The 21,921-nt window shown below is 41.7% G+C and overlaps 2 protein-coding genes across 3 annotated transcripts in view; both read right to left on the minus strand.

The window, feature by feature from the left end:
• ZNF445 (zinc finger protein 445) overlaps window positions 1–21,742 on the minus strand; it is a 30,927-nt gene extending 9,185 nt beyond the window's left edge. The window contains exons 1-2 of one of the 2 annotated variants that reach the window (XM_042956410.1): window positions 21,376–21,742; window positions 1,871–2,445 (exon numbers count right to left, since the gene is read on the minus strand). In XM_042956410.1, the coding sequence (XP_042812344.1) occupies window positions 1,871–2,305 (435 nt within the window). In that variant the 5' untranslated portion in view covers window positions 2,306–2,445; window positions 21,376–21,742. Of the gene's footprint in view, window positions 1–1,870; window positions 2,446–21,375 lie in introns of those variants that run through there. The other variant, XM_007099038.2, reaches the window with a different exon arrangement.
• Window positions 2,397–21,921, minus strand: part of ZNF852 (zinc finger protein 852) — a 77,695-nt gene continuing 58,170 nt past the window's right edge. Inside the window, exon 6 of the mRNA XM_042956414.1 lies at window positions 2,397–2,445. Coding sequence (XP_042812348.1) covers window positions 2,432–2,445 — 14 coding nt within the window. The 3' untranslated portion in view covers window positions 2,397–2,431. The remainder of the gene's footprint in view (window positions 2,446–21,921) is intronic.

Raw genomic sequence — 21,921 nt, forward strand, 5'->3', positions numbered from 1 at the left:
AAATGACAGTGCCCATCCAAGCAAACACTTGGAAAGAGCCAATTTGCCCTGGGACTTCAAATGGCTCCAGTCTCTGAGGCAAGGCTATCCCTGATGGAGAAATGAGGATAGAAAGCTTATGGCTAATGCACTGTAAGTTTTTTCTGGTTCTCTGGCCAAGACACTGACTACACTGCTATGGACGAATCTTAGCCTGAGGCTGTTAAACATCTTAAAGATGATGAACCTGGTCCTCCCAAACCCTACCAAAAAGAGAATAAAGAAACAATACAACGATGGAAGCACACAGCCCAATGAGTTTAAGGACAAACATTATCGGGCCCTAGTTGCTCAATTCTTATGAACCATAGGGTGATTCTGTAATTTTATGTGCATCTTGAGTTTTTCTGCTCACTTTTCAGAATTTAGAAGGTGTTCTCCCAGCCTGTTTTGTTTTCTAATTTCTAACTACTTTCAACCAGGCAGACCCTGTCTGCACATTTGGCAATGTTTTCATGGATTTTCGAATTCTAAATGAGTTAAATGTAACCAAGCTACAATTATGTACCTACTATGAACCTTATTTGCTTTAATAAATTATTTTTCAGTCCTTTTGAACATCTTGGTGTTTCAGCAAAAATGATAAATGCTCTTTTAGATTTTTAAAAATAGTAACCAATGTTACGCAAAGAGCTTTCTTTTTTAATACCTTGTATTGATTTATTACCATTTACTACTGGTAGATGTTCAGTCAGATGTGTTACTCAACTGACTTAATTTTCATATTATATTTGGGGGAAGAGTATGCCAAATACGTTTCAAATATCTTAAAGGTGGGGTGCCTAGGTAGCTCAGTCAGTTAAGTGTCCGGTGCTTGATTTCTACCCAGGTCATGATGACAGTTTGTGGGACTGAGCTCCACGTCAGGTTCTGCACTGTCAGCTTGGGATTCTCTTTCTCTCCCTCTCTCTGTCCCTCCCCCACCTCTCAAAATAAGTGAATAAACATTTTAAAAAATCTTAAAGGTAACTTTCATTTATGCATGCATCATATATGTAGACTTACACATATTTTTACTGAAAAAAAATTTTAAAGCCTATAAAAATGATAAATCCTCTTTAAAAAAAAAAACCCTCAAGCTACAGGAAGCACTGAGAGGCTTGCTTGTGTGTAGCACAAGGGGCACACAGAGCTCACTTTAACTGACTGGCTGCTCTATTGCCAGCCCTAGAGCTCTGTTTCCCAGGTCTAAGGCTGGAACTGGGGACATGGTAGGCACCCAAATAGACACTGAACAAATTTGTTTGCATATCCTTTTCAATAAAGTGAGGCTCTGAAAGAATGTGAGCAAGAACAATGAGGCTGTGGAATAAATCTTCCAATTTCCTGGCCCTGGGCTGACCCTCAGTACTCTTCTTACCCTTGACCCCTGCAGAGAATAAATCCTCAAAAGCTTACTAAGAAAGAAGGAACATGTTATGAGTGCACTGCATTTATAGGTCTTAAAAGGCACACAGAAGCCAAGAGTCCTGACTCTAACAAGCAAGAGACATCACCCCCGCTTAACCGGTCAGTATCCAGTCAAATTGGGTCTGTGGAGATAGACTCCCATAATCTAAGTTACTGTGTCCAAAAACTCATCGCTGTTATCTCTGGATACTTGCTGGCCCTCTTCCTGGAGCTAACTGTCCTCTGGAAGGGCGAGAAGGGCTGCTGCTAAAAGGTCCTTGGATCAGAGCCCAGTTCTCTGCTGCTCAGGTGCCGTGGGAATGAGAAGGGAAGACTTTCCCTGCATTCCTCAGTGCTGAGCGTTCAGAGGCCCAACCCAGTCCCTCTAGACAAGCTGGCTCACTGACAGGCAGAGTTCACTGAGTACTATACACTTGCTCACCCTCAGCCTCCACGGTGTCCCATCGACATCCCTCTGCAGCTCTTCCAGCAGGGCCACGGCCTCCCCACCACTCTCAGGGTGATGCAGCTGTACCCAGGTCCGGAGCTCCCCAGGCAAGATGCTAAGGAATTGCTCCAGCACCAGCAGTTCCAGGATCTGGGCCTTGGAGAGAATGTCAGGCCTCAGCCACCAGCGGCAGAGCTCCCGGAGCCGGCTCAAAGTCTCTAGGGGCCCAGAAGATTCATGGTAGCGAAGCTGTCTGAAGAGCTGGCGGAAGAGCTCCTGGCCAGAACGGTTGAGTGTCTGTGGCCTGGCAGCCTGCGCTGAAGTGTAGCCTTCATCCTCTTCTTCCTTCTTTACCATCTGAAGCCGCCCTTGTTCCCTTGAAGCCCGGGCCTGAGCTGGATGGACAGCATACCACCTGCCTGGAGGCATCACTCCTGTTCAGGGTCTACCCAGCAGAGTGCAAACCAAGTCTATGTTAGCTGTGTCGCTGCTGGGACCTCAGGAGTAGTTTTTCAGCACAGTGGTGGGCAACGTCATTTGCTGGGGCATCAGACATCACTGGTAAGAGACTAAAATAACAAATATTAATATTCAGGAGGATGAGAATGATGGTGCAGTTAGATCCTGGTAGCCAGGATCATTTTTGGATGTGCAAAAAGAGGGCACATGATCGTTTGCATACTCGTGCCTGCCCATATCAAGCAGACCACAGGGCTAGATTGTCACATTTTGGGGTAAACTAAGATAATATCCCAGAATACAGGAAAGCATGTACAGGGCTTGTATGCCAAAAATTACAAATGGCAGATGAAAGAAGCCAAAGAAGATCTAAATAAATGGACAGACATACCATATCATGTACTGGAAAACTTGACAGAGTAAAGATGTCAATTTTCCCCCAAAGGATCTACAGGTTTAATGCTATTCCTATCAATATCTCAGCAAGGTTTTTTTTTGTGTGTATATATATATGTATATATATATATATATAGACAAGATTATCCTAAAACTTATGTGGAAAGGCAAAGGAATTACAATAGCTAAACAATTTTTCAAAATTAGAACAAAGTGTGGGGAAATAGTCTATTTGATTTCAAAACTTAGAGCTACAATAATTAAGACTGTGAATCCAACAATTGCCCTAATAGGTATTTACCCGAACAACACAAAAATACTAACTCAAAGGGATACATGCACCCTGATGTTTATAGCAGAATTGTCTACAATAGCCAAATTATGGAAACAGCCCAAGTGTCTATCAACTGATGAAAAGATGTACAAACTGATGAAAGATGTAAAGGAGATGTGATATATGGAATATTATCCAGCCATAAAAAAGAACAAGATCTGGCCATCTGCAACAACATGGATGGGGCTCGAGAATATTATGCTAAGTGAAATAAGTCAGCCAGAGAAGAACAAATGAGCAAAGGGGAAAAAAGAAACAAGAAACAGACTCTTAACTATAGAGAACTGATGGTTACCAGAGGGGAGGTGGGTGGGGTATGGGTAAAACAGTTGATGGGGGTTAAGGAGTGCACTTGTGATGAGCATAGGATGTTGTATGAAGTATTGAATCACTATATTGTATACCTGAAACTAATACAGCACTGTATGTTAACTAACTGGTATGTAAATAAAAACTTAAAAAAAAAAAAAAAAGACTGTGGTAGTGGTGGAGGAAATGACACATTAATCAGTGGAAAAGAAAAACCTGAAATAGACTAACACAAGTATACCCAACTGATTTGTAATATCAAATGTGACCTCACTAATACTGTAATATAATATTTTAAAATGTCTCAAATAAGCAACTCAAAAACAAAACAAATGCTGATTAGGAATCCCCTAAATAACTATGACCCCACCAATGAATTAGGAACTGTAATCTGGAAACACTAATCCAGTTCTCTACTGAACTTCTTATTTCCCTTTGTAATTCGTCATAAGGGCCACTTACTGGAGACAGCAGAGCTTAGTGTACAGAGTAGAGAACATGCACTAAGACCTACCGAGGTTCAAATCTATCTCCCCACTACCTGTAAGACAGTAGATGCACTTTACCTCTTTACCTCTTAAAATCTCTGTGGCCTCACTGTATAATATGTGTGTGGTTGTGGGATTTAACATTTTGGGCCCTCAATGAATGTTTGCCTCTTCACACTGGGGAAAGAGCTTATGCTGCAGGCCACATCACTGCATAGGAGTCTACTCTGCAGAATGTGCTCAACTGATTTTTTAGAAAGGTACAAAAGCAATTCAAAGAAGGAAGGATAGGGGCGCCTGGGTGGCTCAGTTGGTTGTGCATCCGACTTCAGCTCAGGTCATGATTTCGCGGTCTGTGAGTTCGAGCCCCACGTCAGGCTCTGTGCTGACAGCTCGGAGCCTGGAGCCTGCTTGGGATTCTGTATCTCCCTCTCTCTCTGCCCCTCCCACGCTCATGCTCGCTTTCTCTCTCTCTCTCTGTCAAAAATAAATAAACATTAATAAAAAAAATAATTCAAAGAAGGAAGGATAAGCTCCAACAAATACTGCTGGAGAAATTGGACATTCATAGGCAAAATAATGAGTCAATTTAAACCTAACATCTTACACAAAAATCAATTCAAAATGAATCACGGCCTTAAATATAAAACATAAAACTATACAACTTTTAGAAAAAAGCATAGGAGAAAATCTTCAGGAGCTAAAGCTAGGCAAAGAGTTATTAGAATTGACACCAAAAGCATGATCCATAAAAGGGAAAACTGATAAGCTGGACCTCATCAAAATTGAAAACTTCTGCTTTTGGAAGACCCTTTGTCGAAAGGATGAGAAGACAAGCTACAAACTGGAAGATAATATTTAGAAGCCACATATCTGACAAAGGACTGGTATTTTACTATATAAAGAATTCTTGGGGCTCCTGGGTGGCTCAGTTGGTTAAGTGTCTGGCTTTGGCTCAGGTTACCATCTCACGGTTCGTGAATTCAAGCCCCGCATCAGGCTCTGTGCTGACAGCTCAGAGCCTGCAGTCTACTTCAGATTCTGTGTTTCCCTCTCTCTACCCTGCCCCACTCACACTCTGTCTCTCTCTCTCTCAAAAATAAACATTAAAGAAAAAATTCTCAAAACTCAACAGCAAACAATCCCATAAGAAAATGAGTGAAAAACATGAAGATACATTTCACCAAAGAGGATATACGGAGAATAAGCACATGAAAAAATGTTCAACATAATTAGTCATCAGGGAAATGCAAATTAAAACCACAATAAGATAATTACTATACATCTATCAGAATGGCTAAAATAAAAAAACAATGACAACACCAAATGCTGTCAAGGATACAAAGAAACCAGATCACTCATACCTTACTAGTGGGAATGCAAACTAATGCAGCCACTCTTGAAAACAGTGTGGAAGATCCTCAAAAAATTAAAAATAGAACTACCCTATGACCCAGCAATATCACTACTAGAAATTTATCCAAGGGATACAGGACTGCTGATGCACAGGGGCACGTGTACTCCAATGTTTATAGCAGTGCTCTCAACAATAGCCAAATTATGGAAAGGGCCTGAATGTCCATCAATTGACAAATGGATAAAGAAGATATGGTTTATATATATAATGGAATACTACTTGTCAATGAAAAGAACAAAATCATGCCATTTGCAACAACATGGATGGAACTGGAAGGTATTATGCTGAGTGAAATAAGTCAGAGAAGGACAGGTATCATACATTTACACTCATGTGTGGGTCTTGAGAAACTTAACAGAAGGCCATGAGGGAAGGGAAAGGGAAAAAAAAAATAGTTATAGAGAGGGAGGGAGGCAAACCACTAGAAACTCTTAAATACAGAAAACAAACTGAGGGTGGAAAAGGGGGGTGTGGGAGAGGGGAAAATGGGTGATGGGCATTGAGGAGGGCACTTGTTGGGATGAGCACTGGGTGTTGTTTGTAAGCCAACCTGACAATAAATTATATTCAAAAAAAGATTGGTTCACTGAAAAGATAACAAAATTGATAAATCTTTAACCACACTGATGAAGGAAAAAAAAAAAAAGATCCAAATATGGAAATGAGAAATGAAAGAAGAAACATACTACTGACTACTGGAATTTTTAAAAGATAATTTTTGCCAATAAATTAAATACATTACATGAAATTGACAAGTAGTTACAGTAGTTATAAAACACAAACTACTAAAATTGGTTCAAGAAGAAACAAAATCTGAATAGGCCTGTAACAAGTAAAGAGATTAAATTAGTAGTCAAAACTACCCATAAAGAAAAGCAAAGACCCAAATGGCTTTATTGCTGAATTCTCCCAAATATTTAAAGAAAAAAATAATACTGATTCTTCATAAGCTCTTCAAAGACACAGAAGAGAAGAACACGTCCCAGTTCATTCTAGGAGGCCAGTATTACCTTGATACCAAAACCAGACAGACAAGTATCTCTTATGTATATAAATGCAAACATTCTGGACAATATACTAGCAAAATAAAATCCACTAACATACGAAAAGAATTATATACCATGACCATGTGAGATTGATCCTAGGAATGCAAGATTGTTTAACATATCAATAAACACAAAACAAAAATCACATAATGATGTAAATAGGAGCAAAAAATTTTTTTTTACAAAACCCAAACTTTTCATGACAAAAGCAATCACTAGAAATAGAAAGGAACTTCTAATTCTGGCAAAACACCTCTATGAAAACCCACAGTTAACATCAAACTTAGTAGTTAAAAACCAAATGTTTCCCCCCAAAAAGTGAGAATAAGACAAGGATGTCCATTCTCAACTCTTCTCTTTAACACTGTCCAGGAGGTTTCTTAGGCACTTAGGTAAATAAATAAATAAATTAATTAATTAATTAATTAATTTTTAAAAAGGGGGGTGGGGGGAAGCTTTCAGGGAAAATGGCTGGAAATAGGAGGATCATGGGCTCACCTAGCCTCACCTCATCCCACAGATACACCTGATAACACCCATATCAGTGTAAATAACCCAGAAAACAACTGAAGACTAGAAGCACAGATTCTCCACAGCTAAATGTATAGAAGAGGCCACAATGAAGAGGGTAGAAAGGGCAAAGACATGGACAGGAGGGAGCATGTGGGGTGGACAAAGGACAGGAACAAACCCCAAACCAGGCACCCCAGGTACAGAGGACCTGTACTGGGAAGACAAGTCTCCACAATATTTGACCGTTAAAACCAGAAGGGCTTAATTTCTCAAGTTCTTACAACCAGTGGTACTTAACACCTGGAACTTTAAAAATTAGCGGGATCAACTCTGGGAAGGGCAATGGGAAACTAAGTCTCTGCCCTTAAAAGGAAAGCACAACAAACAGCCCCACTGAGATTCGGCAGAGAAGCAGCAGTTTGCAAAACACCTCGGGTATACAAGAAAGAGATTTATTTACTAATCTCAAAAGCATGTGCTGGAGGAGCAGGTATCTTTAGGAGGCTTCTCCAAGAACAAAAGAGCTGGTAGGAGCCATTTCCCTCTCACTCCCCACAACGTACATACAGGGACACCTGCCGGAACCAGCACAGTGTGAACACTCTCCACCTAGCTTGTTAACAGTGCCGCCATCTCCTGTAACCTACCCCCTCCAACAAGCACTCAGCACCATTACATCCAAAGTGGTACCACGAGCCTGGCAGTGTGCAAGCACCCCCAAGGGGGGCCAGCACCAATCCAAATTGACTCCTGCCCAGCAGAAAGGGGAAGACAACCACACACATTAGTCTCCGGGGCCCCAGCAGTGGGCCGGGGGCAGACATCTGGTCTGGCAGCAGGCCTCACCTACTGATGAAAGCTTCTCAGGGAACAACACAGGGAGAGTACCCTGCAGCAGTTTGGTGCTACCACAGCTCTGGAAAACACATGGTCTAACTTAATTCAAGCCCAAGATGGCCCTTGACTGGCCCACTAACAACACAGGATACAAACCGTGCCCACAACAGGCAAAGAGAGCCATTGCAGATGCTGGATAGAAGGCAAACATGGCTCAGCGACAACAGTAGGGAACATCTAACACACATAAGAGATATATTTACAATGCCAGGCTCTGGTGAATAAGGTACACTGTGCTGCAGGGTACTATAGGACCTCTTCTGTATAAGGCCACTACTTCCAACAGGAAGAGACATAGGTGACTTTACTAATATACAGAAACAGACACAGAGACCTAGACAAAACAAGGAAATAGGAATATGTCCCAAATGAAAGTACAGAACAAAATATCAGCAAAAGACCTAAACAAAATGGAGATAAGTAATACGCCTGATAGAAAACTAAAAGTAATAGTCATAAAGATACCCACCGGACTTAAGAGTGGAGGACCTCAGTAAGACCCTCAACAAAGAGATAAAAAATATAAAAATGAACCAGAGATGAAAAACTCAATAACTGGAATTAAAAATACACTACAGAAAATAAAGAGTAGACTAGAGGGAGTAGAAAAATAGATCAGCAATCCTGAGGATAGAGTAATGGAAAGTAACCAAGTTGAACAGGAGAGAGAAAAAAGAATAATTAAAAATTAAAGTAGATTAGGGAATTCAACAACACCATCAAGCATAATAACATTTGTATTATAGGGATCCCAGAAGGAGAAGAGAGAGAAAAGGGGACAGAAAATGTATTTGAAGAAATAATAGCTGAAAACTCCCCAAATCTGGAGAAGGAAACAAACAAAAAAATCCAGATCCAGAAGGTACAGAGAATCCCCCCCAAAATCAACCCACAGAGGTCCACACCAAGACACCTAATAATTAAAATGGCAAAGACTAATGATAAAGAAAGCATTTTAAAAGCAGCAAGAGAAAAGAAGACAGTTACATACAAGGGAAACTCTGTAAGGCTATCAGTGGATTTTTCAGAAGGGAGTGACATGATATGGTCAAAGTGCTGAAAGGAAACACTATGCAGTCAAGAATACTCTATCCAGCAAAGCTATCATTCAGAAGAGAAGGAGAGAGAAAAAGTTTCCAGACCAACAAATGAATTCATCAACTAAATCAGCTTTATAAGAAATATTAAAAGGCACTCTTTGAGTGGAAAGGAAAGACCATAAGCAGGAGTAAAAAGAATAGGAAGCAAAAATGCAGTAAATTAAGTGTACCTATAAAATTCAGGCAAGGGATTCACAAAATAAAATGATGTGAAGTATGGCACCATATACTTAAAACATGGGTTGGAGAGGAATAAAAATTTAGTGCTTTTAGAATGGGTTCAAACTTAAGCAACCACCAACTTAACATACAGCACTATATACATAAAATGCTATATATATACACCTAACGGTGACCACAAATCAAAAACTGACAATAGATATGCAAATAACAAAGAAAGGGGAATTCAAGAATATCACTAAAGAAAGCCAGCAGACCCAAGAGAGAAGAGAGCAAGAGAAGAAAGGGACAGGGAAGAACTGCAAAAAACAACCATAAACAAGTAACAAAATGGCAATAAATACATATCCATCAGTAACTACTTTGAGCGTAAATGGACTAAACGCTCCGATCAAAAGACACTGGGTGACAGAGAAGACAAAAACCCAAGACCCGGGTTTATATGCTGCCTACAAGGAAGACTCACTTCAGACAAGAAGACACATGTATATTGAAAGTCAAGGGATGGAGAAGCATTTATCACCCAAATGGAAGTAAAAAGAAAGCCAGGTAGCAATCCAATGCAATGAAATAACATCCATATCATAGGAGTCCCAGAAGAGAAAAAGGGGCATAAGGCTTATTTGAACAAATTATAGCTGAGAACTTCCCTAATCTGGGGAAGAAAACAGATATCCAAGTCCAAGAGACACAGAGAACACCTTTCAAAATCAACAAAAACAGGTCAACACCATGATATATCATAGTGAAACTGGCAAAATACAAAGATAAAGAGAGAATTCTGAAAGCAGCTAGGGACATACGGGCTTACCCTACACAATAGACCCATAACGGTAGTAGCAGACCTGTCCACTGAAACTTGGCAGGCCAGAGGGAGTGGCAGGAAATATTCAATGTACTAAATAGGAAAAATATGCAGCCAAGAATCCTTTATCCAGCAAGGCCGTCATTCAGAATAGAAGGAGAGATAAAGGCTTTCCCAGACAAATAAAAACTGAAGGAGTTCATGACCACTAAACTAGCCCTGCAGGAGATCCTAAGGGAGACTCTGAGTAGAAAGCAGGAAATACTACAAAGGACCAGAGACATCATCACAAGCATGAAACCTACAGATAACACAGTGGCACTAAATCCGTATCTTTCAATAATCACTCTGAATGTAAATGGACTAAATGCCCCAATCAAAAGATATAGGGTATCAGAATGGATAAAAAAAAACAAGATCCACCTATATGCTGCCTACAAGAGGCTCATTTTAGGCCTGAGGACACCTGCAGATTGAAAGTGAGGGGATGGAGAGCCATCTACCATGCCAATGGATGTCAAAAGAAAGCTGGAATAGCCATACTTATAACAGACAAACTAGATTTTAAACTAAAGCGTATAACAAGAGATGAAGAAGGGCATTATATCATAATTAAGGGGTCTATCCATCAAGAGCTAACAACCGTAAATGTTTATTGTCCCCAACCTGGAGCACATATATACATATCAACTAGTCACAAACATAAAGAAATGTATAGATAATAATACCGTGATTGTAGGGGACTTTAATATTCCACTTACAACAATGGACAGATCATCTAGGCAGAAAATCAATAAGGAAACAATGGTTCTGAATGACATGCTGGACCAGATGGACTTAACAGATATATTCAGAACTTTTCATCCAAAAGCATCAGAACACACATTCTTCTCGAATGCACATGGAACATTCTCCTAAATAGATCACATAGTGGTAACAAAACAGCCCTCAACAAAAATAAAAGGATTGAGATCATACCATGCATATTTTCAGATCACAATGCTATGAAACATGAAATCAACCACAAGAAAAAACTTGGAAAGTCCCCAATACATGGAGGTTAAAGAACATTCTACTAAAGAATGAATGGGTCAACCAGGAAATTAAAGAAGAAATTAAAAAATACATGGAAGCAAATGAAAATAAAAACACAACAGTCCAAACCCTTTGGGATGCAGCAAAACCAGTCCTAAGAGGAAAATACATTGCAATTCAGGCCTATCTCAAGAAACAAGAAAGGTACCAACTACACAACATAATCTTACTCCTAAAGGAGCCAGAAAAGGAACAGCAAATAAAGCCCAAAGCCAGCAGAAGAAGGGAATTAATAAAGATTAGAGCAGAAATCAATGATATAGAATTGAAAAAACAACAAAAGAACAGATCAATGAAACTAAGAGGTGGTTTTTTGAAAGAATAAGCAAAATTGATACCCCCTAGCCAGACTTCTCAAAAAGAAGAGGACCCAAATAGATAAAATCACAAATGAAAGAGGAGAAATCATAATCAGCACCACAGAAATACAAATAATTATTAGGGAATACTATGAAAAATTATATGCTAACAAACTGGACAATCTAGAAGAAATGGACAAATTCCTAGACACCCACATACTACCAAAACCCTAATGGGATGCAACAGAAAATTTAAACAGACCCATAACCAGTGAAGATATGGAATCAGTTACCAAATCTCCCAACAAGTAAAAGTCCTGGTCCAGATCGATTCTACCAGACTTTTAAAGAAGAGTTAATAACTATTTTTCTCAATCTGTTCCAAAAAAATTAAAATGGAGGGAAAGCTTCCATACTCATTCTTTAAAGCCAGCATTATGGTGATTCCCAAACCAGACAGAGACCCCACAAAAAAGGAGAATTGCAGGCCAATATCCCTAATGAAGGTGGATGCAAAAAATCTCAGCAAGATACTAGCAAATCAAATTCAACAGTATATTAAAAGAATAATTCACCATGATCAAGTGGGATTCATTCCTGGGCTCTAGGACTGGTTCAAGATTTGCAAATCAACCAACGTGATACATCACATTAATAGAAAGGATAAGAACATATGATCCTGTCAAGAGAGGCAGAAAAAGCATCTGACAAAATACAGCATCCTTTCTTAATAAAAACCCTCAAGGAAGTTGGGATAGAAGAAACATATCTTAACATCATAAAAGCCATATATGAAAGGCCCACAGCTAATATCATCCTCAATGGGGAAAAACTGAGAACACTCCCCCTGAGACCAGGAACACAACAGCGATGTCCACTCTCACCACGGTTGTTTAACGGTGTTGGAAGTCTCAACCTCAGCAATCAGACAACAAAACAAAATAAAAGGCGCCCGAATTGGCAGCGGCAGAGGAGAAGGAAGAGGAGGAGGAGGAGGAGGAGGAGGAGGAGGAGGAGGAGGAGGAGGAAGGGGAGGAGGAAGGGGAGGAGGAAGGGGAGGAGGAAGGGGAGGAGGAAGGGGAGGAGGAAGGGGAGGAGGAAGGGGAGGATGAGGAGTGTTTAACATAGTGTTGGCCGTCTCAGCCTCAGTAATCAGACAACAAAACGAAATAAAAGGCAACCAAATTGGCGGCGGCGGCGGTGGTGGTGGTGGTGGTGGTGGCGGCGGAGGAGAGGAAATAGGAAGAGTAGAAGGGGGCGGAGGTGGAGGAAAGGGAGGAAAGAGAAGAGGGGGAAGATGGGGAGGAGGGGGAAGGGAGGAGGAGAGGAAGAGGAAGAAATATGCAGAAACTGTTAGAAAAGGAGGATCAAAGATGTGGCGCCTAGCTGGCTCAGTTGGTAGACACTCGATGCTCGGTTATAAGTTCGAGCCCCGCATTGGGTAAAGAGATCACTTAAAAATAAAATTAGGGGCGCCTGGGTGGCTCAGTCAGTTGGGCGACTGACTTCACCTCAGGTCATGATCTCATGGTTGGTGGGTTCGAGCCCCGCATCGGGCTCCCTGCTGACAGCTCAGAGCGTGGAGCCTGCTGCCGATTCTGTGTCTACCTCTCTTCACCTCGCCTGCTTGTGTTCAGCCTCTCTCTGACTCTCAAAAAATAAATGTAAATAAAAAATTTTTAAGAAAAATAAAAATAAAAAAAGTAAATTAAAATTTTTAAAAGCTACTATGACTCATGAGTGATATAAACATCCATCTAAAAGATCTCTTAGATCTGAAAAACTTAAAATATGATAGGTAATTAAGAAGCTGAATGTCGGGGCACCTGGGTGGCTCAGTTGGTTAAGTGTCCGACTTAGGCTCAGGTCATGATCTCACGATTCATGAGTTCAAGTCCCGCATCAGGCTCTGCACCGACAGCGTGGAGCTGTCTGCTCCAGATCCTCTGTCTCCCTCTCCCTCTGCCGCTTCTCAGCTTGCTCGCTGGCTAGCGCTCTCTCTCTCTCTCTCAAAAATAAACAAACATGGGGGCACCTGGGTGGTTCAGTCAGTTGAGTGTCCAACTTTGGCTCAGGTCATGATCTCGCGGTTCATGAGTCCAAGCCCCACGGCCGGCTCTGTGCTGACAGCTCAGAGGCTGGAGCCTGCTTCAGATTCTGTCTCCCTCTCTCTGCCCCACCCCCGCTCATACTCTGTGTCTCTGTCTCTCAAAAAATGAATAAATGTTTTTAAAAAATTTTTTTAATATTTTTAAAAAGCTGAATATCAATGTATAATCAATACTTTTCAAACATAACAGCAACAACTATTTAGAAACAGAACAAAATACCAACAACAACTAAAACATAAAATACCCAGAAATAAAGCTCTTAAAAAAATGTACACAACTTTAATGGGGGAAATAGTAAACTACTAAATGACAAAGTATATCTGAAAAAGTCTTAAGCATATGAAATCTAGTATTTCCAAGACATTTCCAAGACATCAATTCTTCTTAAATTAATTGAAAAGTCTATAAAATCATAACAAACCCAATATAAACTTTCTTCACAGTTGATAAACATCTACAAATTACAAAAATTAGTAAAGGTCAACAATAGTGAAGACAACCTTTTATTTTAAAGGTGGAAAGATTTGTCCTACCATATAATTCAGCTTATTATAAAAATATAACAATTAAAAGTGAGTATTATTGAAGGAATACACAAACTGCAAATAAAAGGAATAGCACAGAATCCGAAGACCTATATGCACACACTGATCTGGTATATGACAGTAGTGGCATTACAAGACACTGGAAAAGGACAGACATCAATGACTTGCATAGGGACGACTGGCTAGGGAATAAAAATAAAAGTACAATTACACACAAAATGAATTCCAAAGACTTAACTTCAAAAACAAAAGAGTAAGAACCTCAGAGTAAGCAAAGATTTCTTAAGAAAATAAAAGGAAAAGTGTGATATACGACTACAATATTTGAAAACCTCTTGACCAGAAAAAAGAGTAATAACAAAACAAAAAACAAAACAGTGATAGAAGCGTAAATGCATACAGCCACCAGGAAAGGTAGTGTGAAAGTCTATAGCAAAACTATGAAGTCCCATTACTTCGGCTACAGGAATTTCACTTCTAGGAATCTCCCTGGAAAAACACTTGCAGAGGTAGATATACAGACATTTGCACAGGAGTACTCTTTGTAGTAACACAATATTGGAAATAAATGACTTGTTCATCAATAGAAATAAATAACAGTGTGGCACTTCCTAGGATGAAATATCTAGTACAACAGTTTAAAAGACTGTACTGGACCCTTAACATTACTGTTTCACTGTCTGCTGGGTGCTCAGACTGTGTGGCCAAGGTTAACAGGCAAGTAAATGCTACTCACACAAGAGGCCAGAGCACGATTCTAAGTTGCTAAGAAGAAACAAAATACACACCTGACTCAAGTAGTACAAAGCTTACTCACAAGAAGAGAAAAGAGAAAGAATGCACAAGATTCAACCTCTTGCAATCCATTGCTTTCCCCATGCGCAGCAGATCACTTTCACAGGCAACGTGTTTAGGACAGTGTGGAGACAAGCACTACACCTAATGCTGCAGTAGGACCCTCAACCCCTTGCCGGTGGGGTCTGAAATAAAGAAAGCAGGCGTAGGCCTGAGGGTCACTGACACATGCAATAGGCAGAACAAAGGGGTATACATTAAGCAAGAACAGAGAAAGATAGTCCTTCAGAAGGCAATAAGCCCAGAGTGCTCTTTATCTCTGGGGGCAAGGAAATGTCCCCAGCTCAAGGCTACTCTAAACGCTGTTATGCAAGAGAGGAGAAGCTGCTCTTGACCGCCTTGCCCATCAATAACAAAACATGTTAAGATATTAAAAAAAAAAAAATCTTACATATAATTGTAGAAAAAATCTAAAACCATATATACGTCTAAGTGTAAGTACGTGTGATGTACATAAGTACTCAAAGGAATTTAAGATGGCTTGGGCGATTCACAAAAACTCTTACTGAATACAGGAGCGGAGAGTTTGAGTAGTAGTTAAAGGAACCTTTAGTTTATGTGTAGTTATTTCATTTTGCAACATAACATTTGTGTACTATGCCTCTCTCTTTTCTTTCTTTTAAGAATGCATGTAGAAAATGACGGTTACAGGGGTGCCTGGGTTGCTCAGTTGGTATCTGACTTCAGTTCAGGTCACAGTCTCATGGTTCATGGGTTCGAGCCCCTCATCAGACTCTGCTGTCAGCTCGGAGCCTGGAGCCTGCTTCAGATTCTGTGTCTCCCTCTCTGTCTGCCCCTCCTCCACTTGTGCTCTCTCTCTCTCAAAAATAAATGAACATAGAAAGAAAGAAAGAAAGAAAGAAAGAAAGAAAGAAAGAAAGAAAGAAAGAAAGACTGCAAAAATGCCAAAATGTTAGAAGTGCTTAAACTGGTGTGTCTGAAATCTGCCTCCCTGTTACTTTACTCCTTATATATTTTGTCTTGTCCCATTTTCCTAAAATAATAAGTAAATTATGGGACAAGGTTTAAAAATTATAGTTATTAACTAGTTAAGACTTAAAATAAAAATAAAGTACAGCTGGAATATGCACAAAAACTTTCTTAGCCTTGCTGCCAGAGTGTTCTCACCCATTATCTTCTCCAGAAAGTGGGATAAAGGCTTTCCCTTCCTATTAACCAGTGTTCCGTGAATTTTTACATGTCACTTTTACAATCAACAAAGTAATCAAGAATTCTCTTTACCAAACACACTAAATGAGTATCAGGCAGCTCCCAGGACACAGGGACAAGCACTGAGGGGGAGAAGCAGCAAGCCTTGAAGGGGTACTGAGAGCAAATGGTGGCTGCACTCAAAAACTGCAAATGGAAAAACCAACCAACGTGACCTTAGATCTCCTAAAAATTACGAGACCAACCTAAGACATGACCCGGCAAATAAGAAGAGAATGAAAAGAGCAAAATGCTACCCCTAAACACAACATGCAAAAGAAAAAACAAAGACCAAGAATGTTAAGACAAAGGGACAAAACAAAAAGAGTCGACAAAAAGGGTGAGATAAACAGCCGGCCTAGGTACCTCTTGTAAAGGGTCCCATAACTGAGTGCACCAAGTCACAAATGATGTTCACCGTCCCCTGAAACCATCCTCCATCTCCTGCGACCATTAAATACATTTAAAGAAATCACTCCCTTCACTCCGAAGCCATCCCCTACTTGGTTATAAACCAATACCTATTCGCTATCTCCCAGACTCAGCCAATGCTGTCAGGACAGAGAAAAAAGAGTGACTAACCACAGACGGAAAGAGCTCATGCCAGAAAGCAGGCTGCCATCCAGCTAACACACAAAAAAACTACACTCCTGTTCTCAGGGCATGAAGAGTCAGTCCAGTCAAGAACTACATTAGGGATCATGCATGCTGAGGAGTCAGCTGAAGTTCTGGCAGAGAAGTGAAGCTTTGATGTGGAAAAACAGTGGAGAAAAAGAAGAAGTACTGGAGAAAACAAAAGCAAAGGAAAAGGAGGGAAATGATAAAGTAAGTGGCTGAAGGCCTACAGACAGACCTGAAGACCAGCAACAACAAAAGAAGGCTGAGCCGAGCAAGAGGGACAGGCTCCAGCCGTGCTGAGCCCCAGCAGCAGAAACAACTGCTCAGAAGGCAGCTGAAAGTCAGAGGAAGAGGGACAGAGACTTTCCCCAACAAACCTGCAGAATAGACTGGAGAAGAGCAAGAAACCCAAGTAGGAAAGGACTAGAAAGCTGCTCACAGTGACCAGAAATCTGGCAGTGAGGCTAAAGAGAATGAACTTGAGCCCAGAGACAAATGTTCTGAAGGAAGGCACCCAGCAGGAAATAGAAATGGCAAGACCTATCTCAGGAAACGGAGATCCACAGCACAATTAGCACCAAAAATAAGCCTCCAGGCAGGCCTGTTCTAAAGCAGCTGCTACAGAAATGTCCAAAGAGGCCAGCGAAGTATCTGGACACAGGTGATGAGAAGACTAGCTGACAGGAAAATGAGGGCGAAAGCCTAGGAACCTGGCGAGGGGTTCCAGGCCTTCAACTGGGGAGGAAGGGTTGGCCCAGCCTCTGCAACCATGAACACGGACAAAGCTAAAGACCTGGAAAGACCCAGGGCACGGTAAAGACATGGGGGCCAGTGAGCTGAAGCTGCCCAGTTAAATTCAGGTTTCCTAATGCCTCAGGGTTTCTCCACGTCCCAACCAGCTTTTGAGAACAGAAATAAAAGTTCACCCATCCCAGGCCTAGGAGGCAACCTGAGTTGATCGGGCCTCTTCTCCCAGAGCTTCACACCTTAGGCCCAGTCTCAATCCTGCAATGAAAATGGCTTTGTAAAAACAGGGGAAATCCCAAACAATTATCTGGGCATTTTTCAGGGACAGTTTCCTTTTTTGTCATTTTGCTTCTTCAGCTCATACATGACGTATTTCGTTTTCTTTTAAAATCCTCATTTATGGGGCACGTGGGTGGCTCAGTCGGTTGGTTAAGTGCCGGACTTCGGCTCCGGTCATGATCTCACAGTTGGTGCGTTTCAGCCCCGCGTCGGGCTCTGTGCTGACAGCTCAGAGCCTGGAGCCTGCTTCAGATTCTCTGTCTCCCTCTCTCTCCCTCTGCCCCTTCTCAGTTCACACTCTGTCTCTCTCTCTCAAAAATAAATAAATGTTAAAAAAAATTTTTTTTAATCCTCATTTAGCAGTCTCTTATTCCCGTGTTTTTCCTACCAGTGTGAGGGCACATATGCTTTATTTTATACGCTGATAAGGAAACAAGAAAGACTGCTTCCAGTACATACCTAGAGTGTTACAGTATACTTGAACCCGTACATCAGTTAAGAAGTGAGCTCAAACCTAGCGCCCAAAACTTGGTTTCTCAGTATCATTCTCCAATAAACCGTGAACATGGAGAAAGGAACGAGGGGTCTTTGGAGAAGTGGTGGTCTCGGGGGCTGGGGAAGGGAAGATACAACAAACACAATTAACGTATGGAGCCAGAAAGTCAGGGAGAGACACCAAAAAGGATGTGGACACTTTAAGGGGAAGCAGGAGCCACTGCAAAGAGCCCCCAAGGGCCAAAGCTGGAATAATTTAAGCAACGAAATAAGTACCGTTAGCACCGCATCATAGCCCAAAGGATATGTATCCAACATCACACAGATACAAATAATTGAAGAAATAAAACAAAGGGACAGAAGGCACAACTCTTCCTCAGGAAATACTCCAATTATTATCTGGAGAAGGAATAACAGAAATCAAAGTCACCACTAGACCATTACAGTGATAAGATCCACCAAGAAGGCTAACCCGTGGGTGAACAGTAAAGAAAAGCAGGATATTGCCACGCAAGGTCTCAAAGTATCTTCCCCCAAATAATCACTGGTTACAAAGGGAAAGTAATCACTCTTTACAGTGGTGACACATGGAAGACACCACTAGGTCAACATCAGTATCGACAGTAGTAACACACAGCAACATCATCCTCAATTGAAGCAGGAAAAAACGTCTGACAAAACCAAAGTGAGAGTCCTTCTAAAAATACCCATACAACGTACTTGAAAAGTGTCAACGTCATGAAAAACAAGGAAAGATGGAGAGCCTGTCACACATTGAAGGAAAACAAGAAGACAGGGCAACTACATGGAATGGTAGAATGAGGGATTCTAGATGGGATCCTGGAACAGAAAAAGGTCATTAGTGAGAAACTGCTGGACTCTGTAAGGAAAGTCAGCAGTTTAATGAATAGCATCGTACACTGTAAATTCCTGAAGTTTGAGGACTTGTACTATGGTTATGCAAGATATTAACTCTAGGCAAACTGACCAAAGAATATAAGGGAACTCGGTACGGTTTCTGCAACCCTCTCTAAGTCCACAACTATTCAAAAGAAAAAGGGTTTGGGTTTTTTGTTTTTTTTTTTTTAATATATACTTATTTTTGAGAGGGGGGCAGAGAGAGAGAGAGGGAGACACAGAATCGGAAGCAGGCTCCAGGCTCTGAGATGTCAGCACAGAGCCTGACACGGGGCTCGAACTCACAGACCTTGTGATCGTGACCTGAGCCAAAGTTGGACGCTTAACCATTTAGGCCACCCAGGCGCCTCAAGAAAAAGGTCTCGGAATGGAAGAACTGTTATCACTTTTTTTTGATGTATTTCTATCTTAGGTTAAAAAAAAAAAAAAAAACCGTGGCAATCAAAGATATTAAATATTGTTATTCTTATCTCCAATTTAGATTCATTCTTTTATTAACAGTATTTACTGGGTACCAGCTATGCCCCAGGCACTAAGGACTACATATCGAATAAGGATACCAAAAACAAAACACCACAAGAAACCAAAACAAATAAACAAAAAACACCACCGCCTTGCAGAGCTTACAGGAAGACAGAAAATGAAGAAAACACATGGCATGTTGGATAGGCATGTCTGGTCCGACACACTGTAATAAAACAAGGAAGGAGGGTAAGAGGTGTAAGATCAGGCAGAAGTTTGAGCTCAAAAATCCAATCTTGTAGAGCATCTCATGATTCACCTGGGGAGTTCTTTCAGAGCGTTTCTGATACAAAAATCCCGAAGACTGACAAATAAGGTAAGTTATGGTTACTATACGTTATGTATTTCTACTCCCAAGCAACTCTCCGACATCACCGAATGCCCTTGCACTGAATACAGCCTGGACACGAGGAGCCTCAGAAAACTTCAAGTGGCAGACTTAGTATTCGTGATGCTGTTGTCAGTTTCCTTTCTAAGTATATACTGAGGGTTTACCTTCAAAACATTCCCGTCATTTCGACCTACAGTAAGGACTACATTTTTAACCAAAATTTGTCTGCCTTTCTTCAGCATTAACACGACAGGTAAGAGCACCCCCATTCATCAGACCCTCAACACACACACACACACTCACACACACATACACACACGTGTAAGCGGATGCAAGTTCTCCGAAATCCCTTCATCAAATTATGACTAAAACCACTCACTGACATTTCCTTGCAAATAATGTACTAATACTAATGCGTTTTCACTTCTGCACTACATACAGCTCGAAACAGGGTGGTGTTCTTTCCTGGCCACCACTTGTAACTTAGAAGGGGACCGACCATTCTCTGACTTCTTAGGCCTATGCAAGTCAGAGACAGTACGGTGGTTTTAAGAGCTGTACCTTATCTTTAAAAAAACCCTTTTTGTTAAAGATAAAATCTTTAAAAATGTATATTGAAAAAATTAAAACTCCCTTTTATATGCTACACTTTCATTTTGAAAAGAGGCAATCACCCTAATACACAAGATTCTGCTATTTTCCTGCACAAGCGTCACTTTGTGAGCATTACAGCTTTGTGTAGTGTGTACTAACTACGGAAAATAAACTGCAACGAAAACGTTTCCTTTTAATTATCCTCCCAGAAATTATGTCTCGGTGGCGTCCTAACTAACGCTAGCACCAATTTTGACCGCTATGTGAACAAATGCATTCCGCCGGTTGAAGGTATCATAATTTTCAAAACGCAAGGGTATGAAGGTACTTAATGCCGCTCAATTTTGCCACACTTGAAAATGGTTAAAGTGGTCGATTTTATTGTACCCTCTGGTAAGTATTATGTAAACTTTAGCACAGTACTTTTGCATCCCAATAATACTAAGTTTTTAAAGGCCACAGTACGATCCCATTTCGAAATGCACATGCACCCGTGTATGAATGTGCATAATTGTGAGCAAATTTTAAAATGTCAGGAAGCATCCAGACGAAACTATTTGCAGACTGCGGTTATTCTCACTTTTCTGGCTCCCACCCGCGTCATCTAATTGTCCCTAATGAGTACGCTTTGTTTGCATAATTGGGAGAAAGGATAAAGCACAGAGCCATTACTCCCAACTCTCTGCCCGGGGCTGCAAAGCGCTTCCAGCTACACTCCTCACCGCAGCGGGGACCGGATCCCCGCCCGGCCAGACCGCCCGCCCCGGGCGCCGCCTCCAGGCCGGGCCTCAGCCAGCACCCCCGACCCCTGAGTCTCACCCCGGGCGGGGCCGAGCGTCCCCGCCACCCTCCCGAGCCGTGCACCCTCACTGCCGGTCGCCACCCCCCCCCCCCCCCCGCCGCCTCCGCCGCCCCCGCGCCCCGCCCGGCGGCTCACCTCCCCAGGTCCCCGACAGCCAGTCCTCCAGCCACACCACCCGCCCAGAACCCGTCGCTCAGAGACCAGCTCTCCGTCGGCCCAGGTCGCGCAGGCGCGCCGCCGCCCCGCCTCTCGCGGCCGCTCTAGGAAGCTGGGAGGGCCAACGTCTCGCCTTCTCCCTGGCGCCAGCGCAGTGCTCAGCTGCTTGTGAGCCGCCTGGCCTGTCCTCAGCAACCCTGCCTTCCCCTCTGGGCGCCTGCCCTCCACTCTCCAATGCTCTGTCAGGCCCGGGCGCTCTATCAGTCTTGCCCAATTTGCCCACATCCCCTCCAGCGTCTCTGTGAAAAGAACAGCCCTGCCTTAGTTTAAAGCTAAGTTCTCTTTTCTGCTTATTATGGATCTTTGATAATACAATTGCTGAGAAGTTTGTTTTGCTTGCTGTTTGCTACGAGCATTGTGAAACCTTTCCTGAATGTAACTCACTATGTAATAGAGTAAGTTGTGAAACTTCCTAAATGTAGTCTGGTGTGTAATAGAATAAGTGACTGTACATGAACTAACCGG

Source organism: Panthera tigris, chromosome C2, assembly GCF_018350195.1.
Source record: "Panthera tigris isolate Pti1 chromosome C2, P.tigris_Pti1_mat1.1, whole genome shotgun sequence".
Classification (NCBI taxonomy): Eukaryota; Metazoa; Chordata; class Mammalia; order Carnivora; family Felidae; genus Panthera; species Panthera tigris.